The sequence below is a fragment of the Castor canadensis genome, chromosome 11, assembly GCF_047511655.1.
Source record: "Castor canadensis chromosome 11, mCasCan1.hap1v2, whole genome shotgun sequence".
Taxonomy (NCBI): domain Eukaryota; kingdom Metazoa; phylum Chordata; class Mammalia; order Rodentia; family Castoridae; genus Castor; species Castor canadensis.
Genome location: NC_133396.1, coordinates 137,884,274 through 137,909,790, shown reverse-complemented (window position 1 = coordinate 137,909,790; position 25,517 = coordinate 137,884,274). Strand labels below are relative to the sequence as shown.

Sequence of the window (25,517 nt, the reverse complement as noted above, 5' to 3'; positions counted from 1 at the left end):
TTACAATACCATAAAAAAGACAGGAATAAATTTAGGGGCTGCAGGAATTGTACACCAAAAACCATAAAACAAGTGCTGAAAGAGTAAGACAACTGGAAAGACATCCACGTTCCTAGTTTGAAAGACTTAATGATTTAAGGTGGTAGTGTGATCCAGAGTGATCAACAGATTCAACACAGTCCCTTTCAAAATACCAATGTCACGTTTATAAAAAAAAACCACTCTAAACTTCCTAAGACATTTCAGGTGACCCAAATAAGCAAAACAATCTTGAAAAGAAGAACAAACTTTGAGGACCAACACATCTGGATTCCAAAACTTAACTACAAAGCTACAATAATCAAAACACTATGCTTCCAGCATAAGGACAGACATGCAGCCCAAAGAAATAGAATGGGAAGTCCAGAAATAAACTCTGACATATATGGTTGGTTGAATTTTCAGAAGGGTCAGGATGATTCAATGGAGAAAGAACAGTATTCAACAAATGGTGCTGGACACACTACATATTCACACACAGAAGACTGAAGTTGAACCATTTCCTTATACCACATAAAAAAATTGTTTTACAGTGGGTAAAACCTAAATTTAAGAGCTAAAACTATAAACGTCATAAGTACCAGTAACAACCAAATAAATTGGCTTTCAAAATTAAAAACTTATGAGCATCAGAAAAATAAAAACTCTGGTGCCAGTAGCTCACACCTGTAATCCTGGCTACTTGAGAGGCTGAGATTGAGAGGATAGAGGTTCCAGGCCAGCCTGGGCAAATGGCTCATGAGACCCCATCTCAACCAATAGCTGTGTGTGATGGCTCTCACCAGTCATCCCAGCTATGGAAGGAAGTATAAAATAGAAGGGTCATGGTCCAAGCTGGCCTGGGTAAAAAGCAAGACCCTATCTCCAAAATAACCAGAGCAAAAAGGGCTGGAGATATGCTCAAGCAGTAAAGTGCCTGCCTAGCAAACATGAAATTTTGAGTTCAAACCCCAGTACCACCAAAAAAAAAAAAAGCTACACAATGGGAATATATTTATAGGATATATATCTAATAAATGTTTAATATGCCCTATAACTTCTAGGATATATATCTGATAGGTGTTTAACATCCCCTATAACTTGTAGGATATATATCTAATAAGTGTTTAACATCCCCTATAACTTATAGGATATATATCTGATAAGTGTTTAACAACACCTGTAATTCAACAACAAAAATACAAATAATCCAATTTTAAAATGGATAAAGTACTTGAATAGTATCTCTCTAAAGATACATAAATGACCAATAAGCACAAAAAGATGCTCACCATCGGTAGTTATCAGTGAAGTACAAATCAAAGCCACTTTAGACCTAACTGGATGGCTGTGATCAAAAAAGCAGAAAATGAAAAGCATTGGGAAGGATGTTGAGAAATTGGAACCCTAATGTGTTACTGGTAAGAAAGTAAAATGCTCTGGACCCTGTGGAAACCAGAGTTCAAAGTGTTAGACATGCAATTACTGTACCTTACATCATTCTGCCTGCATGCATATGCCCAAATGAATTGAAAACAGGTACGTAAGCAGATGAACTTATACCAGTGTTCATAGCTGCATTATTCATAAGAGACAAAGGTGGAAACAACCCGGGTATCCATCAAAAAATGAGTAAGTAGCAGGTATGGAGTTGCACGCCTGTTATCCCAGCACTTGGGAGACTGGGACAGGAGGATCAAGAGTTCAATTCCAGCCTGAGCTACATAGCAAGATGCTGTCTCAAAACACAACAAAGAGTTGAATAAGTAAACAAAGTGTGATGCATACATAGAATGGAATATTATTTAGCCTTGCAAAGGAATGAAGTGTGATACATGCTACAAAATGGGTAAACCTTGAAATACCTTGTTAATTGAAATAAACCAGACATAAAAGCACAAGTATAATATGGCTGCATTATATGAAGTATGTAGAATAGGCAAATGTATACAGCCAGAATGTGGTACAGAAGTGCCAGGCACTAGGGAAGGTGAGATTGGGGGTTTATTTCTTAATTGGTACAGTTTCTTATAGGATGATGAGAAAACTTGTGGAAATGCATCAAGGTATTGGTCGTCCAGCATTGTGTGTGTACTTGATCTCACTGGATTGTACACTTCAAAATGGCTTAGCAGGTCAATTTTATGTTACATGTATTACCATAATGAAAAAATTTCTTAGGGGGAGGGGGAGAAAGTAGAACCAAGGAGGTGGAGGGGGTGGATCCAGGTGTGATATATTTGACACATTCTAAGAACTTCTGTAAATGCCACAATGTACCCCCACCCAGCACAACAATAAAGGGGAAAAAAAGTTGAAGCAACTGATAAAATATCTGTGGAATAAGAGGATTTGGTAATTTGAAAAAAAAAAATTCTTAGATTCTGTTGTTTTACTTCAGTGGGAAAGACTGAAACAGAGGATAGTACATTCTTTAAATAAAGTTATTACATATGTTACCTTGTTTTCTTTGTTTTATCTGTAGTAAGAGATAAGCATTTTTAAATAGTTGTCACTTAATGGGTGTATCAAAACTCAGACCTTTTATCTGAGAGAGTCTTTTGAATGAACGATAAGGAAATAGGACTTACTGGAAATTCAGTCTGCTTATAGTTTCTGTGGCTCCTGCTAATAATTGTTTTCTTTTCTCTTGTCTATTAGACAGTTGAGCCAACTGGGAAGCGTTTCTTGCTGGCTGTTGATGTCAGCGCATCTATGAACCAAAGAGTCTTGGGCAGCATCCTTAATGCTAGCACAGTTGCTGCAGCAATGTGCATGGTGAGAAGACCTACGGCAATTGAGTGTTTCACCTGCTAGAAAATGTTTACTGTGGGAGAACTGTACAGCAGAGAGCGTCAAGAATTACCTTTCCACTTACTGTTGTCATTTCAATTTATAGACAAATTTATCATCTCTAAAGATAATTTTGTAAAGCAAAGTTTTAATGATATTGAAAGGCATGTCTAAGAAACAGTATGAATTGAACCTTAAATTTTATAATGAAAAATTAAATATTAATAGCATTTTTGAGGAAGTCCATAATAAGCTTTGAGCTCAAGGAATTAATAGTAAGAGTCAAGAGACTTCAGTTCTAGTCTGACGTCACTGAATAGGAAACCAAAGGTAGGCCTCTTAACTTTTCTTCTTTGACTTTGTTCCTAATTTGACAAAATGAGAGGGAAAATAGCTCCATTTATTTGCTTTCAAGGACCGCTGTGAAAACTAGTTTATTTGGTAGAGTTTGCGAAAAGTACTTTTGAAAGCTATTTTACTGTGACTTTACACTCTAAGACACAGTACTGCAAGTTCAGAAATAAAATAAGCATCATCATAGTGTTTCATTTAAAGATCAGGTTATATAAGCTTCAAGAGACTGTTTCCCCCAAATCTGCTGAAAATTACTACCATTTAATTTTTCAGGTGGTCACAAGAACAGAAAAAGATTCTTATATAGTTGCTTTTTCAGATGAAATGGTACCGTGTCCCGTGACTACAGACATGACCTTACAACAGGTTTTAATGGCTATGAATCAAGTAAGAAGCTGTTTTACCACATTTACCTAACATTTCTTGAATAATAATTTTATATTTATATCATGCAGATTGTTTTTGTTTTCTCATAAGCAGCACAAAAGCGTGTGTGTGTGTGTGTGCGCGCGCGCGCGCGCGCACATGCATGTATGAGTGTATCCTTTAAGGAAGGTCTGTATACTGGCTTTAAACAAACTTACGTTGTTTAGAAAATAAATAAAAATGGTACTTTAAAATACTAGATTCTTCCAGACACCTCATTATGGACCCTGAGAAGCATTTTACTTTATTCTTGTGTTTTTGTCCCGAGTTAGATCCCAGCTGGGGGAACTGACTGCTCCCTTCCGATGATCTGGGCTCAGAAGACAAACACAGCTGCTGATGTCTTCATCGTGTTCACTGACAATGAGACCTTTGCTGGAAGTGTCCACCCCGCTGCTGCTCTGAGGGAGTATCGGAAGGTAAAACAAATTGCTGCTGTTTCTCACCCAAGTAATCCTCCATGCTCTTTCATTATGTGTTTTTAGAAATACTCCTAAAGGAATAGTGTTAACTCTGTAACTGTGGTCTCAGCAGTACTTGAAATAATACAAGCAGTGGCTTCATTCATAATTCATTCCTGTTAGCTAGCTCCAATGCCTGCACATTACTCAGAATGTCCTTTGCTAATGATATTTATGGTAATAAGCAAAATATTTAATTCACCTCAGCTATGAATTATTTTAATGATTCATTGTGTTCCTTGAAAAATTAAAGTAAAAGGCTACATAAAAGTAAAGCAGAACTAAATTTCTAGGGTGTAAGGGTGTAAGGTGTTTTCTATCAAGTGCCCCCAGCTGAGCTTTCTGTGGTGGTGGAAATAATCTGTAACTCGACTGTCCAGTACAGCAGCCCCTAGTTAGTTATATGGGGCTGGTGAGACTAGAAGTAGAACTTGTTTATGAAGAATAGTAGTTCTCGTGGTTTCCCTACCAGCAGCTGAGCATCATCTGGGACCTGGTTTACAAGTACACATTCCTAGACCACGTGGCACACCCTCTAAATCAGAAACACTGTGTGTGGAACTGTGTTTAAAAGCCCTCTAGAGGATTCTGATGCATGGTTAATTTTGAGAACCCCAGATGAGAGAACAGAATTTAGATTAAAGACAATCTAGATGTTTGTCCTGAGTCTTTTACTGTGGACCTGAGCAAATTATTTGACTGATACATGTCATAATAGGTAACAGTGCTTACTTTTCTGGTTGGTACAGCAATTACATTAGAGTGGGCGTGGTGTTTCACGCCTGTAATCCCAGCACTTGGAAGACTAAGGCAGAAGAATCACAAGAAAGCAGGTCTGAATTATGTATAAAACATTTCACTCAAAAAACAAAACAGACCCAGTTACGTTATGTACATTGTTTGAAAAGTTCGCTGTAGTACTTGACAGTGGTGTACATTCAGTAATTGCTGGCTTTCCTCAAAAACTATTGGACTGTAGGTATGGCCCAAGTGTTAACCTGCTTTGCAAGTGTTCAAACTGTTTGAACTTGAAAGCCCTGAGTTCAAACCCCAGTCTGACAAAAACAAAAGTAAAAGCAAAAATCCTCAGTTATTTTAACCTTAAATGTAACTACAGAGAGAGCTGTGTAGTATGTGCAAGGTCCTAGATTCATCTCCACCATAAAAATAAAAGAAAAATGAAGCTGTGTAGAACAAGTTCTGTTGTACACATCAGAACTGTGAACCAAACACTGGTAATCCCAGAGAAGTGTCTCCTTACATTTATAGCTACTCTTGCATACTGTCTCAGCATTTGACAGACTGAGAAAAATGCCTGGTACCCCTTAATATCCCGACAGGTTTCATAGTCACAAAGTTCCCAGGCTGCTCAAAAATACACTCTGTAAACACACAAAACAAGGAAGTCTCAGGGTTATTGTTTTATTTTATTTTGCATTTTCTACAGCTCTCATACTCTGACCCTAAAAGATTGTCCCCCACCCAAAAAAGACTTGCAATTAAAGGATTTTGTGGAATGAGTCAGTTTTAGGTTTTTTGTTTTTCCTTGCATACAATTTATATATATTATTATTTTTATTATTTTTCCCACAGAAAATGGATATTCCAGCTAAATTGATCATTTGTGGAATGACATCAAATGGCTTCACCATTGCAGACCCAGATGACAGAGGCATGTTGGACATGTGTGGCTTTGATACTGGAGCTCTGGATGTAATTCGAAATTTCACATTAGATGTGATTTAAAAACACAAGCACATTCTAGGAGGTCCACTGTCATCAGTGATCTCACTAAAAACAGCTCCTTCCCAGCGAAAGAGGATGGTACAGCATGTGCAAAACAGAAACTTACTTTACCAAAAACAACAAAGGAAGAAAAAGAAGAAAGGAAGGAAGGAAAACTAAGATGAGTCCAAAGTTCTGTCTGCTAAGCTAGCACACTTGGGAAATAGCTTCAGGGTACTGTAGCTTCCTCTAAGTTCTCTAATAGAGAACTTCTTGTTAATAGACACTGTATAATAGTCAATCAGCTTTGTTTTGGTAAATACATTTGTACCTAAAAGAGGTGAGATCCAAAAGTGTGAGTAGTTCTACATCATGTCACTTGTTTGAGAAGTACTTAGTGTTTTCTTACATGTTTTCATTAGAAAAGGACAGCTCTGATAATGTCCAAATACTCTGAAATGCACTAGACCATGTAACTGTGATGGAGTATGAAACTCATGTGTAAACCTTTATACCAAGGGAGTAAAACAATAAGGCATTTGATTAAATTTTGAATGAGTTTTACAAATTCCTTTCAGAGTTTTCTAAGATCACGTAACAGCCTTCTTACTCAATGAAAAGTTACTTTATTTCTGGTTTTATTTTTATTTGTAGAATTTGTTAGCATTTAACTGAAACAATGCAAACCCCTAAGAAGAGACTCAAGGAGTTTGTGTTAGCTGAGAAATTCCTTCTGTTCTGTTTTGTTTCGTTGTATTTTATTGCCAGGAGTGAGGATGTGACTTGACAATGATTTCCTCCTAGTAGCAACATAGTCTCCTGTTGTCCCACTTTCTTTTTTCATACTTGTCAATGAAGTAACTTAAAATGTTTCAAGCATTTAAACTCCCTCATTCATAATCTTGAAAGTGTAACAATGAAAATCTCAACTAGAAACAGATTAGTTTTTTTTCTTACTCTTAAAATAATCATTTAAATTACTTTTAGCTACTTTTGACATTTTCTAATTGTGAACATGTCAGTGGTCTCCAGTGTCTTTGTTCATTATTTATGTTGTGACTAAACATTCTAATTAAGCAAGCTAGGTCCTTCAGGTTTGAAAGGCAATTTTTGAGCCGTTTATTACCAACTAAGCAGTCTAGGAAATCTTAAAAAAATATTTTGTGTATATTAAACTTCCTTCTCATTATGCTAACATGCATTATTTTCTTGAGTAGATATCCTGTCTTTATTGAGAGGTGAACATGAAACGAGCTGTCTGTTGAGAGTCCAATATTTTTCTCATCATTTTGTAATGTTGTCGAAGATAGTTTACACATGCATTGTTGTTTAAATATTAGTGGAAGGTTTACTGGGGAGCTTTAGTGTTGTATGAAAAGTCAAACAGTAGTAGATGTAAATTACAGCTTTTACACGATTAGAGGTTAGTGGTTTGATGTGTTTTGGGAAAGGGGGGCTTTAATAGTGTGAGGATTGTGTGTGTATTTTCTTCTGTTTCTTGGGAAATTTAGACTAGGAATGGCAGAAAATGTTCCTTTCAAAGATACTTGACATAGTCATGCTAGCTTTGAGACATAGCCAGTCCTTCAAGACAGCTGGTAACAGTTTTTAAATGTTATTTGCCTGAGATATTTTTGGTCAAAAAAGCTAGTAGTAATTTCTACTTCAAATATGCATTGCTTCTGTTGTGATCCTGGTTTTAACTTCTGTCAGGCATGGAACTTAACATTTTAGCTACTTTGGATACATTGAAATATTTTGTTCAAATTGAATTTAAAGAATCTAAGAATTATATATGAGCTTAAATTCTTTCAACCCAGGAGCTCCAGAAATTACAGTTATACTATGATTTCACTTTTTATTCCTGATGGAAATGTAACCTAGAATATGAAAATTTATTTCCTTCATTTATTGCTATGTGGATGGAGTGCTTGTAGGCATACAGAATGTCTAGAAGCTGATACTAATTCCACCAGGAAAGTAGATTAGACATAACCTTTTTGAAGTATTTAGGTAGGTCTAATGAAACGGATTAGGATAGATTTAAGAAAGAAAGGGGGTGGGAGGAAAACTGAAAGAAGCCACCCCAGAGGTCATTTTATTTTCAAATCATGGAACTTCAGAGTTGAAAGAAACTTTAGAGGTTTGGGTTGGAGAACTGCATTCCAAGACAGCCTATGATGCAGGAACACTGCACTCTAGAAATCTCAGCTTGTCATTCCCATTCTAGTTCTCATTTCCCCACTACGTGGGAACACGCTGACTCGGAAGAGTAGGAAATAATATGTATGCATGATTGCTTTCGGAGGAGGAAACCAGATTGCAAACATGTATAATTTTTAAATCTTAGTAATCCTCAAGCACAATTAATGTTTTAATAGCCAATGTTGCTATATAACATAGTCCTATAGAAAAACATGAAACAGACTTTACCTCATTGTAAGTAGAAAGTACTCAAGTGATAAACAAGTTTTATTTTCTGAATTCCTTTTTGGGTTACTGTTACGTTAATATTTGGGGAAATATTACTTTTAAAAATAGTCCTAAGAAAAGTAAACTATTTCCTAGATGATATGTAAATATTTCCAGGATTTAGTTGTTATTAGTAAACAAAAAACTAATCTTACAATCTTACCCTTTCTTATTAGTTGAAATTTCTTGGAAATTCCATTTGTTAGAACTGTTACATTACTTAGTAAGTGTTTTGTGAGGATGTTAGCGAGGCAGTGTGCTGGAGAATGGCACTAGTGTTGCCTGTTGGCACTGTATCTGCTTTCTTTAACTTGCTGTGTGAGTGTAGAAAACCTGTTAAGCCAGTGTTGGATTCTGCCAGCTTCAGAAAGTAACATCATATGCTTTCACATAGAAGAATTAGTGATTTCATGCTAAAATAAAAATTGAAACTGGGCTTACATGCAAGTTAAAACTTTTTAATTGAAAATATTCCTGTTAATAGGATAGGAGTTTTAAAAAAAAATTTTTAGAAAAGTAGCCCAAATAGGCCTAATCCTTTTTTTAAAAAACATTCTTTTTCAGAGTGGAAAAATTTACATAGTTAAGGTATTGACAAAGAAGTCACTATTCTGCCATAAAGAGAAAATTCTTTAGAAATGTTCTCCAAATCCAAGATTCTCTTGGATCGATCTACAAAAACTTACTCTTAAGTAAGGAAATGCTATTAACAAACATTTGCTTAATCTTTTTAAAAATAAAAAGTATGTCTACAAATGATAGGATGCTATTTAGGGTTTTTTTTTTTTTTTTCATTTTCTATATTTTGCAAAAAGTAACATAAGACTATGTTGAAAAGATAAAATCCCTGAGTAAATTTGAGGGTATGACAATTAAAATTATCCTTAAAAGCACAGGAAAGCTACGTCAAAATAACTAAAGGCTAAATCATTGCAATCTCTCATTGTACTTACTTTAATTTGACCTAAAGATACTGCCACAAATTTGGTCAGTGCTGCCTGTGCCCTAAAGGTAATCAAAGATAAAAGACTCTAGTCTGGAATCCCACAGGTTTAGAGTGATTTCATTATGACAGTCTGTCCTTAGAGCAACAACAGATAACTCAGTATAAACATGCACAAGGAAGAATTACAAAAAAAATAAGTTTGGCTAGGAAGTGTTGCTGTGTGGAGGTACTGTTTCTCTGATGTCTGCTCCCTGATACCTGATTTTCATGGTGATTCTTTTATGCTTTTTTTTTTTTTTTAATTCCTTCTCACATTTTTGTCCTTTTTCTAGTCTGATCTATGTGGGTAGTGATATGAATGAAAGAAAGTCACCTACATTTAGGTTTGGAGTGAATCTCTTGCAGATTGCTTTTTTGTTTTATACCAATTTAAGATATTTTTTCCAAATCGAAAATAGGCAGGTCTCTCACAGTAATAACTGGATTGGTACATTATCTCCCCAAACCAAATTATATTGTAAATATTCCAGAAATTCCATGGCCATTCAGTGAGATCAGTTATCCAGCCTTTGTTTGCAATTATAAGTGTATTTACCTGCACCAAGGAGGGCTGCTTTACTACATAAGCACTTCTAGAAAAATAACTGACTAAATACTCTCTGAAAATGGCATGTCTCGATGCTCATATTTCCAAAAATACAAAGACTACTCTCAGAGTCTTTGGTTCACTCAGTCTTTCACTGAGTTTATATACACAGAGCATACAGCGTAAAACCTTGTAAATAACTTGTATTAACAATTGGGATTTTTTTTTCTTTTAAAAAAATTATTAATGAAAGTTAACTAAAAATTTAATCCTAAAATATTTTTCACATAGAAAACTTAATAGTGTAGCCTAAGTATATTATTTGAACAAAATTATAATGATGACACATTTTCATAGATCCTGAAAATAACAAAATATATTGGAAAGTGGTAGAAAGGAGAATATGTTGCAAAATTCTATTACTGAAGTTAAGGTGACTACTTACAGTGAGAATGATCTAGAAATGCAATGAAAATATACAAAAGTTCTGTCTGATCCTAAGAGATTTTTCCCTTTGCTTCTAATTTAGCTCTGCCATGCACCATATTAAGTTTATGAATACAGATGAAATTTTAATTTCTAAAATGTTTAAATTTTTGCACCTTTCCAAATTAGCAGAATCTGTACCTGAACAAAGAAAAGAGTAACTTAGCTACATGTCTGCTGGTTTCACTTAATAAATACTTAGATTGTTAAGGGTAGGGAGTGAAGCTAAAAACTTGCAATTTTATACATAGTGTTGCCACATATAATTGGTAGACTATCATGTCACTACAAATAATGTGTTGAAACTTGTGTTTAAATGATTTACTAGGCTTTATTTGCAATGTAAACTGTTTAGAGTCCCTATATAGCCAAGTTAAAGATACACAGTTAATGGATAGTAATGAAAATGCTTTTGTTGCACTGTTATTCTAAATATAAACTATCTGTTTGGTTTGGTGTAACTTAACACTCTATAATGTATTTGAGTTATATTTTCTTCCTTTTACTCTTTTCTTTAAAAAATTGGGGAAGTGGAAGTGCTCTAATCTGTCTATTCACTTTATATGATGGCTTTGATTTCCAAAATTGGCCATTTGATGGATATTCAAATCATCCAGAATAATGTTTGCATAGAATAAATTTACGTATCTAAAAGCCTTAAAGTGAAAAGAAAAAAAGTGACCCTTTTGACTGCCTTAAAATACTACTAGCTCTCCTCTAGGCATACTAGTTACTTTCTTTGGGATCTGTTATTAAGTGATGCCTTAATAGTGTCCTCGTGTTTCTGAAGATAGAACTCAAAGGGTCTTTTAAAGCTTTTAATTTTACATAAAGAATGGAAATTGTTAAATTTAAAAATCTGATTGTATATTCGTAATCTAAACATTAATAGAATAATCTGGTGTGTGTGTGTGTTATACATATATGACTGTAACATCAGTAATATTTTATGGTAGTTTGTTTTTTATTGTTTTGTATCAAACCAATTATCCAAGAAGCTAAACTTTGTAACATGACCTCTAAGGACCAAGTTGCATATTTAACAGTATGAATGAAAAGTACACTTGTATAGTTCCAAAAATGATTAACTTTCAAGAGAATTTTTCAAGACAAAGGCAAATATTTTCTTTCAAGCCTACAACAAAGTCATGAGAGGAAGTGGATATAGTGCTAAAACACCAAGACTGTTGCAATAAAAAGTGGCCGGTGATTATTTCCATGCACTTTTGCCTTTCAAAGCAGTAATATTTTATAAAGTGGAAAGAACACTTTAAATTGTCAAGCTGATGCTTAAAGGTTTATAGTTGGATGTAAAACAAGTTTATGTCATTTCTAAAGAAAGGAGCCTGAGGGGGAAGAGGGCTTTCTAGAACTGTCGATGAGCACGGTACTCTGTCCAGTCTTCCGAGTTTCACTGTAAATACACCTTTATGACGTTACTGCTGCTTCTGATCAGGAATGGATGAGTGTTCTGATTACTAAATTTATTTCATGGTAAAAACTTTCACTGACTGTTTCTCCTTTCTAATATTGAAAAATGCCCTACTGAATACAAGTTGAGTATCCTTTATCTGAAATGCTAGGGACCAGAAGTGTCCAGGATTTTCTTCATTTTGGAATTATTTGCATATATGTAACGAGAGGTCTTGGATGTATTCCAAATATACCTTACACACCTACCCTAAAGTAATTTTGTATTTTGAGTGTGCCTGCATTTTGACTGTGATCTGTCACAAGAGGTCACTTACAGGATTTTCCACATTTGACATCATGTTAACACTTGAAAAGTTTCCAGTTTTGGAGCACTTAAGATTTTGGATTTTCAAATTAGAGATGCTCAACCTGTAAGTCGTTTTAGACATGGAGCGCAGGCGGGCACCCTTGTGAACTGTTTCTAGCTGGTTAATTATTGTAGAAACTGATAGGTATACCAAATAAATTCTATGCACATAAAATATTTCTCTTCATTTCTTTTAAAAAAAATATGAACTTTAAGGTTATTATATGCCTTACATCTCAGGCCTTTAATCTGTTACAGTTGATTGAGGTGAAATTAGGTTTTGATAATGTGCTTGTAATGGGCTACCTGCATATAAATATCATTTAGTTAAAGTATATGTGTTATGTGTTGGGTGTTCTTTTCCTCCAGTATAGGTCCATTATAGGATCAATTGGATTTCAATCAAAGTGCAGTTTTATTTTATTTTTTGACAGTATTGGGGTTTAAACTCAGGGCCTCACACTTGCTAGGCAGGCCCTTGACCACTTGAGCCACTCTGCCAGCCTGAAATCAGTTTGACTGGTATTCCCAGTCACAGAAATGGGAGAATATCAGCATTAGAGATGACTTGAGGGGCTGTCTTACCAAGTTCGTATTGCTGTAACAGAATACCCGAGACCAAGTAACTTAGGAAGAACAGTGTATTTCCTAGTGTCATGGAAGCCGTAAAGCTCAGAGTCAAGGACCTGCATCTGCTGAGAGATTTCTAGCTGCACGAGGCCATTCCAGATAGTAGAAGGAGAGAGGAGGGGGCCAGACGTCGCTGTGTCAGGAACTCCTGTGGTAGCCAAGACAGACCCTTAATAACAGCAGTAATCCATGTGCCTTCGGGATCTACTTACCCTGTAAAGGTCCCACCTCTCAGCATTGGCAAACTTGAACTTTGGGAGACACATTCAAACCATGCCAGCAGTATTCAGTCACTTGTCATCTAATACCTGGTTCCCTTAAGGAACATGTCCAGCAGTCATTCTGCACATTCTGGAAGGAAGAACTCCACCTCACAAAATAACAAGAACATTTTCTGAAGTGTTTCAAAAGTTCATCCTCAACACTCAAATACTCCTTTTTTACCCAAAGGGACATTCTGTTTCCTGGAACTATTGAGTCCTTTAAATTAGTGATTTTGTTTTTCTACAAATGTAGCATGTTTGTAGAAGTAGGTGAAGGCTTGTCACAGATATTTCCTACCTAGCTCACAACTGTACCAGTGACAGCCTCAAGTTTTAGAGAAATCACACATTAGCCCCTACTACTGAAAGTACAGGAAACAGAATTTCAAATGCTTACCTCCTAGTTCTTGGTTGTAAAATTCATACATAATACATTCTTTCCTGGTCCTTTCAGTCCAGCCCACACCCCTTCAGTTTTAGACATTGTCTGTTTTGCTTAAAAATTGGGAGCTAGTCTCAGTGCTCTGGCTCTTCGACAGCTGGGACTGTGCAGACAGCTTCCGAGCTAAGCAAAGTAAGCCCAGAACCAACAGCAAGGAACCCCTTTCAGAGTAAAAGCCCTGGTGAAGGGTGGGTACCCTCGCTTGACTAGGAAGTTGCCCCTGCAGGCTGCAGCCCCCTTTCCTGTCTACTGCAAGCCTTGGTGCCTCTGCTCTTGTGGCTGTATGAGCTTGGTTCAGCCCTTGTCCCATCCTGTCACTGGGCAGGAATTAATTGATTTCATAGCTGCTAAAACTGAGGCAAGGCTCAGGATAGACCACTTACACCTTCCCCGAAAATGAGTGGAGGGAAATGGAACTAATATATCAACTTGTTGAAACACAAATTCAAATGCTGACCCAACTGAAACCAGAGCTGATTATTTTTGTTTGCCTGAAGCAACGAACTTGAACTAGATTTGACTGTAAACATAGGTCTGCAACTTCCTGTTCCTTGACTGCCTCTCATTTTAACCTGTATACTCAATAACCTGTGAGTTTTATACTGATGGTACCTGGATGGCTGGTTTTATAGTTACTGGCTTCCATTTATTGGTCATCTTATGTTTGTCAGATATGAGTATTTATTTTTGGTGGCACTGGGGTTTAAACTCAGGGCCCCATGCTTGCTGGCCAGGCCCTCTTCCACTTGAGCCATTCCACGAGTCATTTTCTGTGATGGGTATTTTCGAGATAGGGTCTTGGGGACTATGCCTGGGCTGGCTTTGAACTGCAATCCTCTTGATCTTTGCCTCCTGAGCAGCTAGGATTATAGGTGTGAGCCACCAGCACCAGGCTAAGAATATTTTTGATGACTCCTTAGGACAAGTAGTCCTGCAACTTAAGTGGCATTGTCCCCAGCTGACAATTGTTCAGGCAGCAAGTCAATGGTAGAGGCAGAATATCAACCATTTGACCATCAAAGACCCATTCTCTTGTCTCCACCTGTTTCTTTCAGCACATACTTGCCTAAGGTCTGTATGCACCATGTGCAGGGCTCTGATTCACCTGTAGCCTGTACAGTCCGATGAAGATGTGAGATGAGGCTGCAGATGCAAACAGGGAGCAGATCATAGAGGGTCTTGAATGCCATGCAAAGAAGTTTTGGAAGGAGATGGTGGGGAGTTTTCAGTGAAGGGAATTTAAAGTGTGCAGGGATGGGGATGCTGAAAGTAAACTGGCAAGTAGGAAAATGAGGTTTTCACAACAATTTATTATTTTTAGTCTTTATGAAGATAACTCACATACTTAAACAGCTCCAAACATGTCTAAGGCATTATCACTTTCACTGGCATTTCCTAGTCATGGTGAGTGCCTGTATCATTGACACTCTTTCCTCTTACTGTTTTTTAAATAACACTGATGAACTAGTGGCAGTAATTTCCCTTCTTTATGGAGCCTGTGAGTATCAGCTGCACCTCCAATAAAAGCTCCATTGACAAATATTCTTGGGACCTGTTGGAGAAACAAAAGATAAATGAAGCCTAACCTTAGTGTCAGAGTAAAAAATCATTTCTTGTGATGACAGAGGCTTATGCTCTGGCTATTTTTACCCCAATTTGGGAGTAACATGCCTAAAATCACAATACTGGTAAATGACAAGAGTTGGGATCCAAATCCAAGACAATCTGATTCTAAAGCCCTTCCTCCTAATCATTATGGTATATAGAAGAAAATAAAGCAACCTCTAATTATTAATAATTTCTATTAACTGACATTGATAACTAATGGTTCTTTCTTATTAAAAGGGATGAGTGCACTTCTTCCATGCACACATGCATAAGCAAAGTGGCAACATTGCGTATTTTTCTGATTATGCCTATCATGGAAAAAGCTACAAATTTCAAGAGTCTAGAACACTCTTGAAAGCACTCCTATCAGCACCATAACTGAAGACTGACTCCTGGTTTGTTCTGTCCAACTAAAGAGAGGAAGAACACTTTGATCTTGTGAAGAGCTCCAAGAGGACCTCAACCATCCAGACCAGCACTCACGACATGGTTACTCCACCTACCCAGCCAACACACACGCACACACACACACAGAATAAAAATAAAAATGAACTAATTGCTGTTTTTTAAGAATCTGGTCTTAGTTTTGCCATTTCTTTATCAACACAAGGTGCTCAGAGAATGTCTGGCCCACTTTTCCTAACACGAAGATCTGGCATGTAGTTGACTCAGGTCACAGCCTGTCATCGGGATATACTCACGGTTCTTCCGCCAGTAAGTTTGTAAAGAGCATCTTGAAACTGGCTTCCATAGTCAAGCTTGTCCAGTTCCACAACTTTATAATTGACGTTCATGTCATGGAAAATCTGTTTAGCCATAGTACAGTATGAACATGATGTTTTGGAAAAAATCACCACACAGTTATCAGAAATTGTTTCCTGAAATAAAACCAAGAGAAAAATCACTTTCATTCAGGATATTCCATTTTAAAAAGAAGTCATGATGTGGTGGAAAGGGTTTGGATTTTGCTAGGCTTCTGCAGAGCCTGGAAAGTTTCCGCTTTGTTCTTTCTAAATAAATGCATGTCTACATCCTTCAAAAGATTTTGAAGAGTCAGGTGCTAGTGGCTCACCTGTAAACACAGCTACTTGGGAGGCTAAGACTGGAAGGAGACCAGCCCTGGCAAATCGTTCTCAAGACCCCATCTCCAAAATAACCAGAGCAAAATGGAGTGCCTGCTTTGAAACCATTAAGCCCTAAATTCAAACCCCAGTCCCACTAACAAACAACAACAACAAAAAAATGAAGAGACAGGTGTGGCACCCCGGCAGCTTTTGAATGGCCAGGTCTATCACTTGGCATCTGTCTAGAATGTTCTTGTGTGGTGGGTCATAACTGGCACTTTCAGAATGAAGACCAACAGCATCAGCATCCACACGAAGAGCTCCAGAAGTGACACCCAACTTTGGGTGTCAGGAGAGTCCCGAGTTACACCCTCACTGTCTCAGCAAGCTGATCTATTTTTATGCTTTCTCTTCTGCTTACTCATAATATTTAGTATTAAATTCTATCCCAACCATACCAGAGGTGCACTAACAAGCCCATTTTACAGATGACAAAACTGAGGCCAAGAGGTTCAAAACATTTGGATTTGACCCAACCCCTCGTGACACCAAAGCCAGCGCTCCTCTCTCTACCTTGATGCTTCAGGTTTAGGCACATGGAGCCTTCAGAGAGAGAGGTGAGCATGCTGGGTGCTAATGTAGTGTGGAAACACTAGTGAGAGGTTCCACAGTGAGCTGAAGCTACAGATGACAGCCTCAAGCTTTCCCGATCCCTCTTCCCACCTCCTCTCATGTGGATCTTGCTAAATATTTTATGAGGCATTTTGATATTAAAACATCATTTCAGCCAGGCATAGTGGTACGTGCCTGTAATCCTGGCACTCAAGGCTAAGGCAGGAGGATGGAGAATTCAAGGTAAACATAAGCTACACAGTGAGAACTTGTCTCAAAAAAAAGAAAATTCCCTCACAATAAGTTTCTAGTATTAAATGCTACACTCAATAGCTATGACTTTGTTGAAGTAAATACATGGGTTTTGTTCTGTTTTGTTTTTGTGGTACTGTCCTTGTGAAATGTGGGGCCTCCAGCTTGCTAGGCAAGTATTCCACCACTTAACCCACGCCTCTAGCTTTTTTTGCTTGAGTTTGTTTTTCAGATAAGGTCTCACACTTTTGCTGCATGCAACCTCAGACCTAAATCCTCCCATCTACCTCCCAAGGAGATGGAATTACAGACGTGCACCAACCATCCCCACTTGTTTTATGAGATTGGGCCTCGATAACTTGTTTTGCCTGAGCTGGCCTCAAACCACGATCCTCCTCTCTTTGCCTCTTGGGTAGCTAGGATTACAGGTGTGTACCTACACAAAATATAAGAAAAATATTTTTTTATATGTAATGGCAGAAGGGGAATAGAAAAGTGTATGTCTTACAGGCTGCAGGGTGGGGAGGGGTGGATATAAGAGAAATTCTGTTTTCTTTTTTTCTTCTGGTCTGGGTTCTTTTTGTTGTTGTTGTTGTTTTGTGGTACTAGGGTTTGAACTCAGGCAGCTGAACCTGAAGGGCAGAGGGCAAGTGCCACTCCACCAGCCCTTTTTATTTTTTTGATAGAGTTCTTGGTATATAGCTCAGGCTGGCCTTGAATTCTCAGTCCTCCTGCCTGGGCATCCCAGGTGTAGCTTAAGAGAAATTTTCTGAGGCAGAATTAACTAAGATTGGCAGGACAGTGGGAAGAAAATGGGAGGGTGCAACCATGCACAGTGTCCCTGAGAGGAGTGCTACTGAGTTACTATTGCACACTAGTTTCTGTGCAGGGTAGAACGCTCTTACACAGCTGTCCCGACCCAAATCAATACCCTTGGCTTTGGACAGCTTGACTGGGAAGGACCAGTACTTGAGGTAGGCATGATGGAAAAAAGCAGTCAACATCACAGAGCGAACTTGGAAGAAAGATTCCAGTAAGAATAAACCTCTAGATGGACTTCACATACCTGTGTGAAACAGAACAAAGAAACCTCTAACGATTGCTTTAAGTGGGGTGGGGAGGGGTCTGGGAGTAGTGGGGTGTTCTAACCAACATACAATATAAGCCTATTTGGAACTGTCACAATCCAACGACTACATCCTAATAAAAAAATTTTCTTAAAAAAGAATAAATCTCATAAATTTTGACTACCAAAGTGATGTGAGACTTGTCACATATATTATTTTAATAACAGATTTTAAAATATACATTCATTTAGTAAAATTCATTTGCTGAATTATGGCAAGTTTGGATGCAGAATAAGCAATTAAATGCGTGAGACAATTCTTTTTCCAAGGAGAGATTTTTTTCCTCCATCTCCCCCATCACTCACTTGGATCTGGTTCACAGGAGTCATTGCTGGCTCAGATGACATTGCGTTCCCCATCCTAAAAGGAACCAAAGACAGTGCTGTTTACTAATTCATAATCGACCACAGGTAAACAAACTGCTTGTTTACTAAAACCAAAAGGACCTGTGGGCTTATCTAATCAGCTTCTTGATGTCCTGAATAATTTGACAAAATCAAAGTCACCATGTTTAAAGTTCAGGAACCTTCTATTCACAACCTTCTGTTTAACCAGTGATCTGACCACTGGTTAAAAAAGGTATCTTCTCCACACACAGGAAATCAATGTGAGTCAATGCCCTGTATAGCTATCCTTATCTCAACCAGCAAAAACCCTTGTTCCTTCCTATTATTGCTTATACTCTCTCTACAACAAAATTAGAAATAAGGGCAAAATAGTTTCTGCTGGGTATTGGGGGGGGGAGAGGGAGGGGGCGGAGTGGGTGGTAAGGGAGGGGGTGGGGGCAGGGAGGAGAAATGAACCAAGCCTTGTATGCACATATGAATAATAAAAGAAAAAGGAAAAAAAAAAAGGTATCTTCATTTCCTTCTTAAAACATGCAAAATATCAATGGAGCCTGCCAGGATTTAAAGATTTTTAAGGAAACTAAGGTATCTTGGCCACAACAGTCCATAACTCCCAAAGTATCCCACCCAGAAAATGGGAACCATAATTGCTCCCACCTAAGAGTTTCATGAGGATTAAGTGAATTGATACAGAAGGCAGAACAGTGCCTAACACACGGTAAAGTTCAATAACATTTGACAATACTACTATTAATTCCTGATTACAGGGATCATTAGCTCAGTATTTATTACCCAAAATCTAGCTGTTGGAAACTTGTGAAAGGAAGCACTCATTTGAACAGGAAAATAGTCTCCAAAGAACCAGCCAGTTTAAAATCATCAAACCTCTGCTTTTGCCTAGAACCAACCTTTATTTATACCACCCACTCATCCTTCTTGGTCAGGCAGACCAACTGTACCATGGAAGCAAGTCAGACATCATTATGCAAACATTGCAGACTGAAATTACTAGTGTTTCAAAAGAACCAAGATAGCCAAGGTACCAGTGGCTCATGCCTGTAATCCTAGCTACTCAGGAGGTAGAAGTCAGGAGGATCATAGTTCAAAGCCAGCCTCAGCAAAATAGTTTGCAAGACCCTACCTTGAAAAACTCCATCACAAAAAAAGGGCTGGTGGAGTGGCTCAAAGTGTAGGCACTGAGTTCAAACCCCCAGTACTGCAAAAAAAAAAAAGGAGCAGGATAATAAATGCCTCCAAAAGAATATCTAAGAATCAAGACAGTAAGATAAAGAAATGAAGGTCCAAATATTTTTGAAAAATCCTATGTTGTAAAACTCAAATTCTGATAGAAAAATTTCTCCCTCCAAATCAACATATCATTCTTTGGAAGTGCATTTAAAATGTTAAATACAAGTGCAAGTTATTTTTATAGTGTTCAGTTTCATTTTATAAAGGTCCCAACCAAAACTTTTGAAATTGCAGTCCTGTTTTAAGTGAATCCACTTTAAATGGCTTCTTCCAGCACACGTTATCCTGGGGTGATAACCTCAGTTCTACTTGGAGATTCCGGTGTACTTAGAACATGGAAGCTGTCACAGATACCACCTTTAGTAGTAACAGAGCTCAGTTAGACAGGAAGCATTGCAACACCTTATAATTACTCCAGGTTTACCACCTGCTGTTCCTTGCTTCCCAATGGCTAGCAAGGAAACCATGAACAGAAAAACGCCTGTGTGCTTATGTTAGCAAGTGGGATAGGGAGCTTGGAAGAGGGCAGCCAACTTGGGAGGAGAAGGCTTTGGGGAGAAAAAAAAAAAATAAAAAAGCTGGCTGTGGATGACATAAATCTATAGTCTATTTAACTATCTTTTTCAAGCCATCTACCACTAGCAGCATTTACTACTGAAGCAGGAGGGCCAATAAAACTTCCCTTCCCTGGGGGATTATTTGCTTGCAAGTGAGAAAGCCAGCAGGTTCTTTCTCTCTTTTTTTTTTTTTTTTTTGTGGGACTGGGGTTTGAACCCAGGTCCTCATGCTTCCAAAGCAGGTGCTTTACCACTTGAGCCACACCTCCAGCCCCAGCAGGTGCTTTCTGAAAGATTACTCTTCCCTTTGGGTTCTAGCTGAGTTTGGTAAAAATGATGAAGGAAAGGGAGATCAGCGGAGGAAGTAAGTGCACAACAAACATTTCACTTTGCAAAAAGAATGTAACTTTGCAACTTCCAATACATGCTTGCCACAAAGTTAACATTTTAAATAGTCCATTTATAATGTTACAATTTTGTTCAAACATTTCATTTAGTTTTTAAAAAAAAACAATGTTAATCTGAGTACCAGTAGCTCACACCTGTAATCCTAGCTACTTGGGAGGCTGAGATCGGGAAGATTAAGGTTCGAGGCCAGCCCGGTCAAATACTTCAAGAGACCTCCATGTCCAAAAAAAAAAAAAAATCAAAGCAAAATGGGTTGGAGTTGTGACTCAAACGGTAGAGTGCCTGCTTTGCAAGAGTGAAACTCTGAGTTCAAACTCCAGTCCCACAAGAAAAAAGTACATAGTTCAATTATTTTCTAAATTTTGTAGAAAAATTGCCTGTCGTTTGATAAATAAAAATGGGTATGAAACCTAGGGGGGTAAAACCCCAAACACTTCAATCCAACATTAATGAAGCGCAAGTTAGCCGTGCAACATTTGCACAGCGTCTGCTATGCGGTGAAGCAGCAAAGATGCACACCAAGAACCGCGTTTGGCCTGGGGACCTGTCAGTCACAGCTGACACCACGTGATCAGTGCGTTCCGGAGCGCCCTAGCTTGGTCTGGAAAGTTGATCAATACTTTGGAGCACCTGGGTCGCGCAGAAAGGGAGCCTCCGAGCCCAGGGGCCTGCGCCGCTGCGGCTGGCAAGGCCTCGGGGACCCTCGTGCGACGCCGGGACCCTCGTGCGGCCGCGAGGTATTGGATTCAGGGCAGCGCTAGGAAAGCACTGCCCTCGGTCCAGCCGGAGGCGACATCCACAGGAATGCCACAGTCCCTACCCGCAAAACCTCGTTATTTAGGAATCGTCACTTTGACTTCCTGCCATAGGGATGGCGACCGATTAAATTAGGACTTCCGACCCACAGTGAATGCCTTTGGTTTTAGGTATGTCCAGGGCATTCTCACACTTGGGGCATCTAAACATCACTCGCGGTTTAGCTGCAATTCCAACTTGGAGCATGTTTCATTTAGTAACCCACAGCGGGGGGGAGCGGGGGGGGAGCCCGAGTCATTTCAACCTAAAAGTCCCAGGATCCTTAACTCGATACAACGGCCCTGGCAGAACTGCGGTTTGAACCCAAGGCCTTGCGACTGCTCGGCAGGCGCCCTCCCTCTTAAGCCCCGCCGCCAGCCCGCCCGGCTTCACTCTCCCGCTGTTTCCCGAGCCTCCCTCGGGGCGGCCGGCTCACCGCTCCACCCGATCCCGAGGCCTCCGCGCCCCACAGGGCCTGCCGCGTACCCCGAGGCCGCGGTTCCCGCAGCGCTCGCCGCCCCGCTGAGACGCCCAGCCACGCTCCGGCTCCGGATGAGCCTCGTCCCGGCCAGTGATGCGCGGCGCCAGGACATGGTCAGAACCCCCAGCAACCGCCAGCCCAGCGCCCACAAGCTGCGGCGCCGGAGGCCCCGCCCCGATCCGCTGGCTCCGCCCCTGCGCTAGGCCCCGCCCCGCCGGGCTGCCCGCGCCGCCGCCGGTCTCCTGGGCGCCGCCGCGCGCGCGTCCCCGCGGCTCCCGAGCGCGCCCGCGTGCGCACCTGCCTCTGCGCGCGGACCTCGCTCACCTGCCACCTCCCGGCTACCAACCCCGCCCGCCCTGTTTCTTTTGGGGTTAGGCTCCCCGCACGTGGCCGCCGCCCAGGACCGTGGCCTGCGTTCTAGCGGCCGGGAGAAGGAAAGTAAGGACGGTCGGCCCCGGCATGCGGGAGTCTGCGATGCTTACCTGAGCCAGGTAGCGCGATCACAGCTCCCTACCCGACGGGTTTCCGCGTGGCCGAAATAAGGGCCCCAAGGTCATCTTAAAACTTACTGATCGGCGACCCATTTACATCATGGGAATATGGGGGTCTACACTCAGAATTAAAGAAAAATTCCATTTTCATCTTGAAAACGCAAACATTTTTATCTGGAAATCACAAACAGCCCAGAGACATTTCCTGGTGACTTTGCAAATGGGCGACAGCTTCTAATGACAAGAATGTCTAAGCCTCTCAGTGATGGTAATAATAGCCCTTTGTTCGTGTCCGGACAAGGTCAGATGCGTCCTTGACTGGGGACACTGAACCTCCTTGTCAAAGTCAAGGGTCAAGCCGTATGTCTAAAATTCTAAAACAATTATTACAACAATCCCTAACTTTACTGATCCTTTGGGTTAAACCAAAGTTAGCATTCATGTTACCAAGATAGGGGATTAGAACTTTTTGTGACTTTCAATGGGCTGTATTTTTCATGGCTTCATAAAAGGATAAAAAGTTTGTTCCAAAAACAAATAACTCTGAAGAGAGTAAAGTCTTTGTAAATTCAAATTAAACTTTAATCTGAAGGGGTTTTTGTTTATATGCTTTTGTTGATGGTACTGGGATTTGAACTCATGGCCTTGCACCTCCTGGGCTACTGGTCTTGCCCCAGAACTTTTTGCTTTTTAAGTTACTTTTCAGATAGGGTCTCCTGTATTTTAGCTGGCTAGTCTGGGACCACAGTCCTCTTACTTAGGCCTCCCATGTAGCTGGGATAACAGGCATGAGCCACCACACTTGGCTGTTTCTTGAGTTGGTGTTGCTACCTTTTTTGCTCAGGCTGGCCTTGAACCCAGAGTGAGTTACAGAATAAGCCACTGCACCAGACCTGGGGGAGTTTTTTAAAAGATTACTTCAGAAGTTTCTCATGTTATTTTCATTTTAAAGTGTAATTTTACCTATCATTTCAAACTTTTGCAAAATGAAGACCATTATTCAGTGACACAATCATGTTACAATTTAATTTTTATGCGTATAAATGGATGATATTAAACCCAGAACTCACCGGCCAATTTTTTAAATGATTCCAGAATGCAAGTACTAAAAGCATTATGCTTGACTTAAGCATAATATATTGATATGTACTGGCAATTTTCAACTTCTCTGAGCTATAGAAGCGATGGTTTTTAGTCACAACTGTGATGAGTACAATAGCACATTAAGAAGTATACTGCCTAATTATAGTTTATAATGGATGATGGTTACCCAGAGGATGGGGGAGGGGAAAACACGGAGATCTTGATCAAAGGTTAGCGCTTCAGTTATGCACGATAGATAAGGTACAATGCACAGCAAGTATAACTATACAACAATATGTTGTGTTTTGAAATTTATTAAGTGTGTAGATCCTAAGTGTTCTCACCAAAAAAAAAAGAACAAAGGTAACTTTTGAGGAGTGATGCATATGTTAATTAGCCTCCTTGTAGTGGTTATGATACAATGTTTATGTCTATGAAAATATTAAGTGGTACACCTTAAATAGATACATTTTATTTGTCATTTATACCTCAATAAAACCACCACAGCGGGCTGTTTGTTGAAATGGAATTGCTACCTTTGTTTGCTCAGGCTGGCCTCGAACCCAGAGTGAAGATAGAAAAGTCTGCTGGCTCTTCCCTTACGTGTATAGTGTGAATGTAATGGAGGATGGCTACTACAGGCGAGGCAGGACAGACTAGGGAAAGTGATAGGGAAGTAGAAACCGCCAATGTAGAAATAAACATTGTACTGATGTGTAACTGGGTTAGAAGTGGCCAGACACCATTTTCTTTAAGCTTCACTGCTCCTTCACTGAGCAATAAGTGAAAAAAAACAAAACAAAAGGAAAAAAAAACCTCCCCTCCCTACCTTCATCCTTGCTTCAGATCCTTATTGTGTCCTAGGGAAACTGCCTGGTCCCATCCCCTCCCTTGATCTGAAGGGTGGTCATTAAAAGTCTATGTTGCAAGGACCCAAAATTAAGCATCTCAGACGTAATGTCTCTGGGCTGAAATGATACTGTCAGAATACTATTGCCAAGGCACTTAGCTAAAGGAGAGTTTAAACAAACCCGCTGTGCCCCGTTTTTACCTAGACTAAGTGCCCCTCAAGTTAGAACACTCAGCACGCCTCTTCAGGCCCCACACCCACGTTGCTTTTCTAATAAACTTTGATGGTGTCTACCTTGACGTGTCCTTGTCTTTTTTCCCCAAAATATATTGCAGCCGTAATTGCAATCACACTACTTTAAAACCATTGCTAGCCAGGTGCAATGGCCACACCTGTAATCCTAGCTACTCAGAAAGCAGAGATCAGGAAGATCATGGTTTGAAGCCAGTCCTGGCAAATAGTTTATGAGACCCTATCTCAAAAAAAATCCATCACTAAAAAGGGCTGGTGCAGTGGCTCAAGGTGTAGGCCCTGAGTTTAAACCCCAGTACCCAAAAAAAAAAAAAAAAAACTAAACTAAATTTCATCATTACAGAACTTCTCATTCTACAGGCACAAAAATTACAATGTTATTTCACAGGAAATCTTGAGGGTGTGTTTTTTCATACAACATCCAATAATCCAGTTCTCTGCCATCAGCTGGATTTGGTACAATTAACATCAACCCTGCACTAACTACCTGAGTTGACACAGATCTCACAGGTTAAGGACTTATGGAATAAGACTGACCCTCCCATCAGCCACCAACCACAAATGAGATTTGCAAGCTACCTGCACTTGTGCCTGGCTGACTACAAATTCAGGCATTCCCATGACCTTTTGGTTTTAGTAATTTTCTAGAATGACTCATAGAATTTAAAAAGTGCTGGGCTTGCTATTAAAGTTTTATTATAAAGGATACAACTCAGAGCAGCAAATGGAAGAGTTTATGCACGGGGCTAGGATGAGCAAGGGAAGGTGCAGGGTTTCCACACTCTCTCTTTCCAGGCACAGTGCCCTGCCAGCAAGTCCATGTGTTCATCAACCATAAGCAACCTGGAACCTTCTCGTTCAAGAGTTTGCATCCAACTTTCATTATATATAGGTCCAATTGATTGTATCACTGGCCATTGGTGATTGAATTCAATCACTAGCTACCTTCCTCCACCCCAT

The 25,517-nt window shown here is 39.4% G+C and overlaps 2 protein-coding genes across 3 annotated transcripts in view; one reads left to right on the top strand and one right to left on the bottom strand.

Moving 5' to 3' along the window:
- Window positions 1-15,827, top strand: part of Ro60 (Ro60, Y RNA binding protein) — a 31,105-nt gene extending 15,278 nt beyond the window's left edge. For both annotated transcript variants that reach the window (XM_074048764.1, XM_074048763.1), the window contains 4 exons: window positions 2,680-2,796; window positions 3,439-3,552; window positions 3,864-4,010; window positions 5,646-15,827. In XM_074048764.1, the coding sequence (XP_073904865.1) occupies window positions 2,680-2,796; window positions 3,439-3,552; window positions 3,864-4,010; window positions 5,646-5,798 (531 nt within the window). In that variant the 3' untranslated portion in view covers window positions 5,799-15,827. The remainder of the gene's footprint in view (window positions 1-2,679; window positions 2,797-3,438; window positions 3,553-3,863; window positions 4,011-5,645) is intronic.
- Glrx2 (glutaredoxin 2) lies at window positions 14,673-22,063 on the bottom strand. The gene is made up of 4 exons (XM_074048768.1): window positions 21,887-22,063; window positions 18,351-18,405; window positions 15,692-15,868; window positions 14,673-14,934 (listed from the first exon to the last, which is right to left on the bottom strand). Exons 1-4 carry the CDS (start codon window positions 21,991-21,993, stop codon window positions 14,800-14,802), a joined length of 474 nt encoding a protein of 157 aa, XP_073904869.1. The 5' UTR covers window positions 21,994-22,063; the 3' UTR covers window positions 14,673-14,799.
- Window positions 22,064-25,517: the final 3,454 nt, after the last annotated feature.

What these genes read in the sequence shown, in the direction of transcription:
- Glrx2 (XM_074048768.1), bottom strand. Translation starts at nt 21,993, where the DNA reads ATGTCCTGGCGCCGCGCATCACTGGCCGGGACGAGGCTCATCCGGAGC. An exon ending in GCGGGAACCGCGGCCTCGGG is followed by an intron (nt 18,406 to 21,886) that starts GTACGCGGCAGG and finishes GGTTCCTTTTAG; the next exon opens with GATGGGGAACGCAATGTCAT. An exon ending in AACTTACTGGCGGAAGAACC is followed by an intron (nt 14,935 to 15,691) that starts GTGAGTATATCC and finishes TTTCTCCAACAG; the next exon opens with GTCCCAAGAATATTTGTCAA.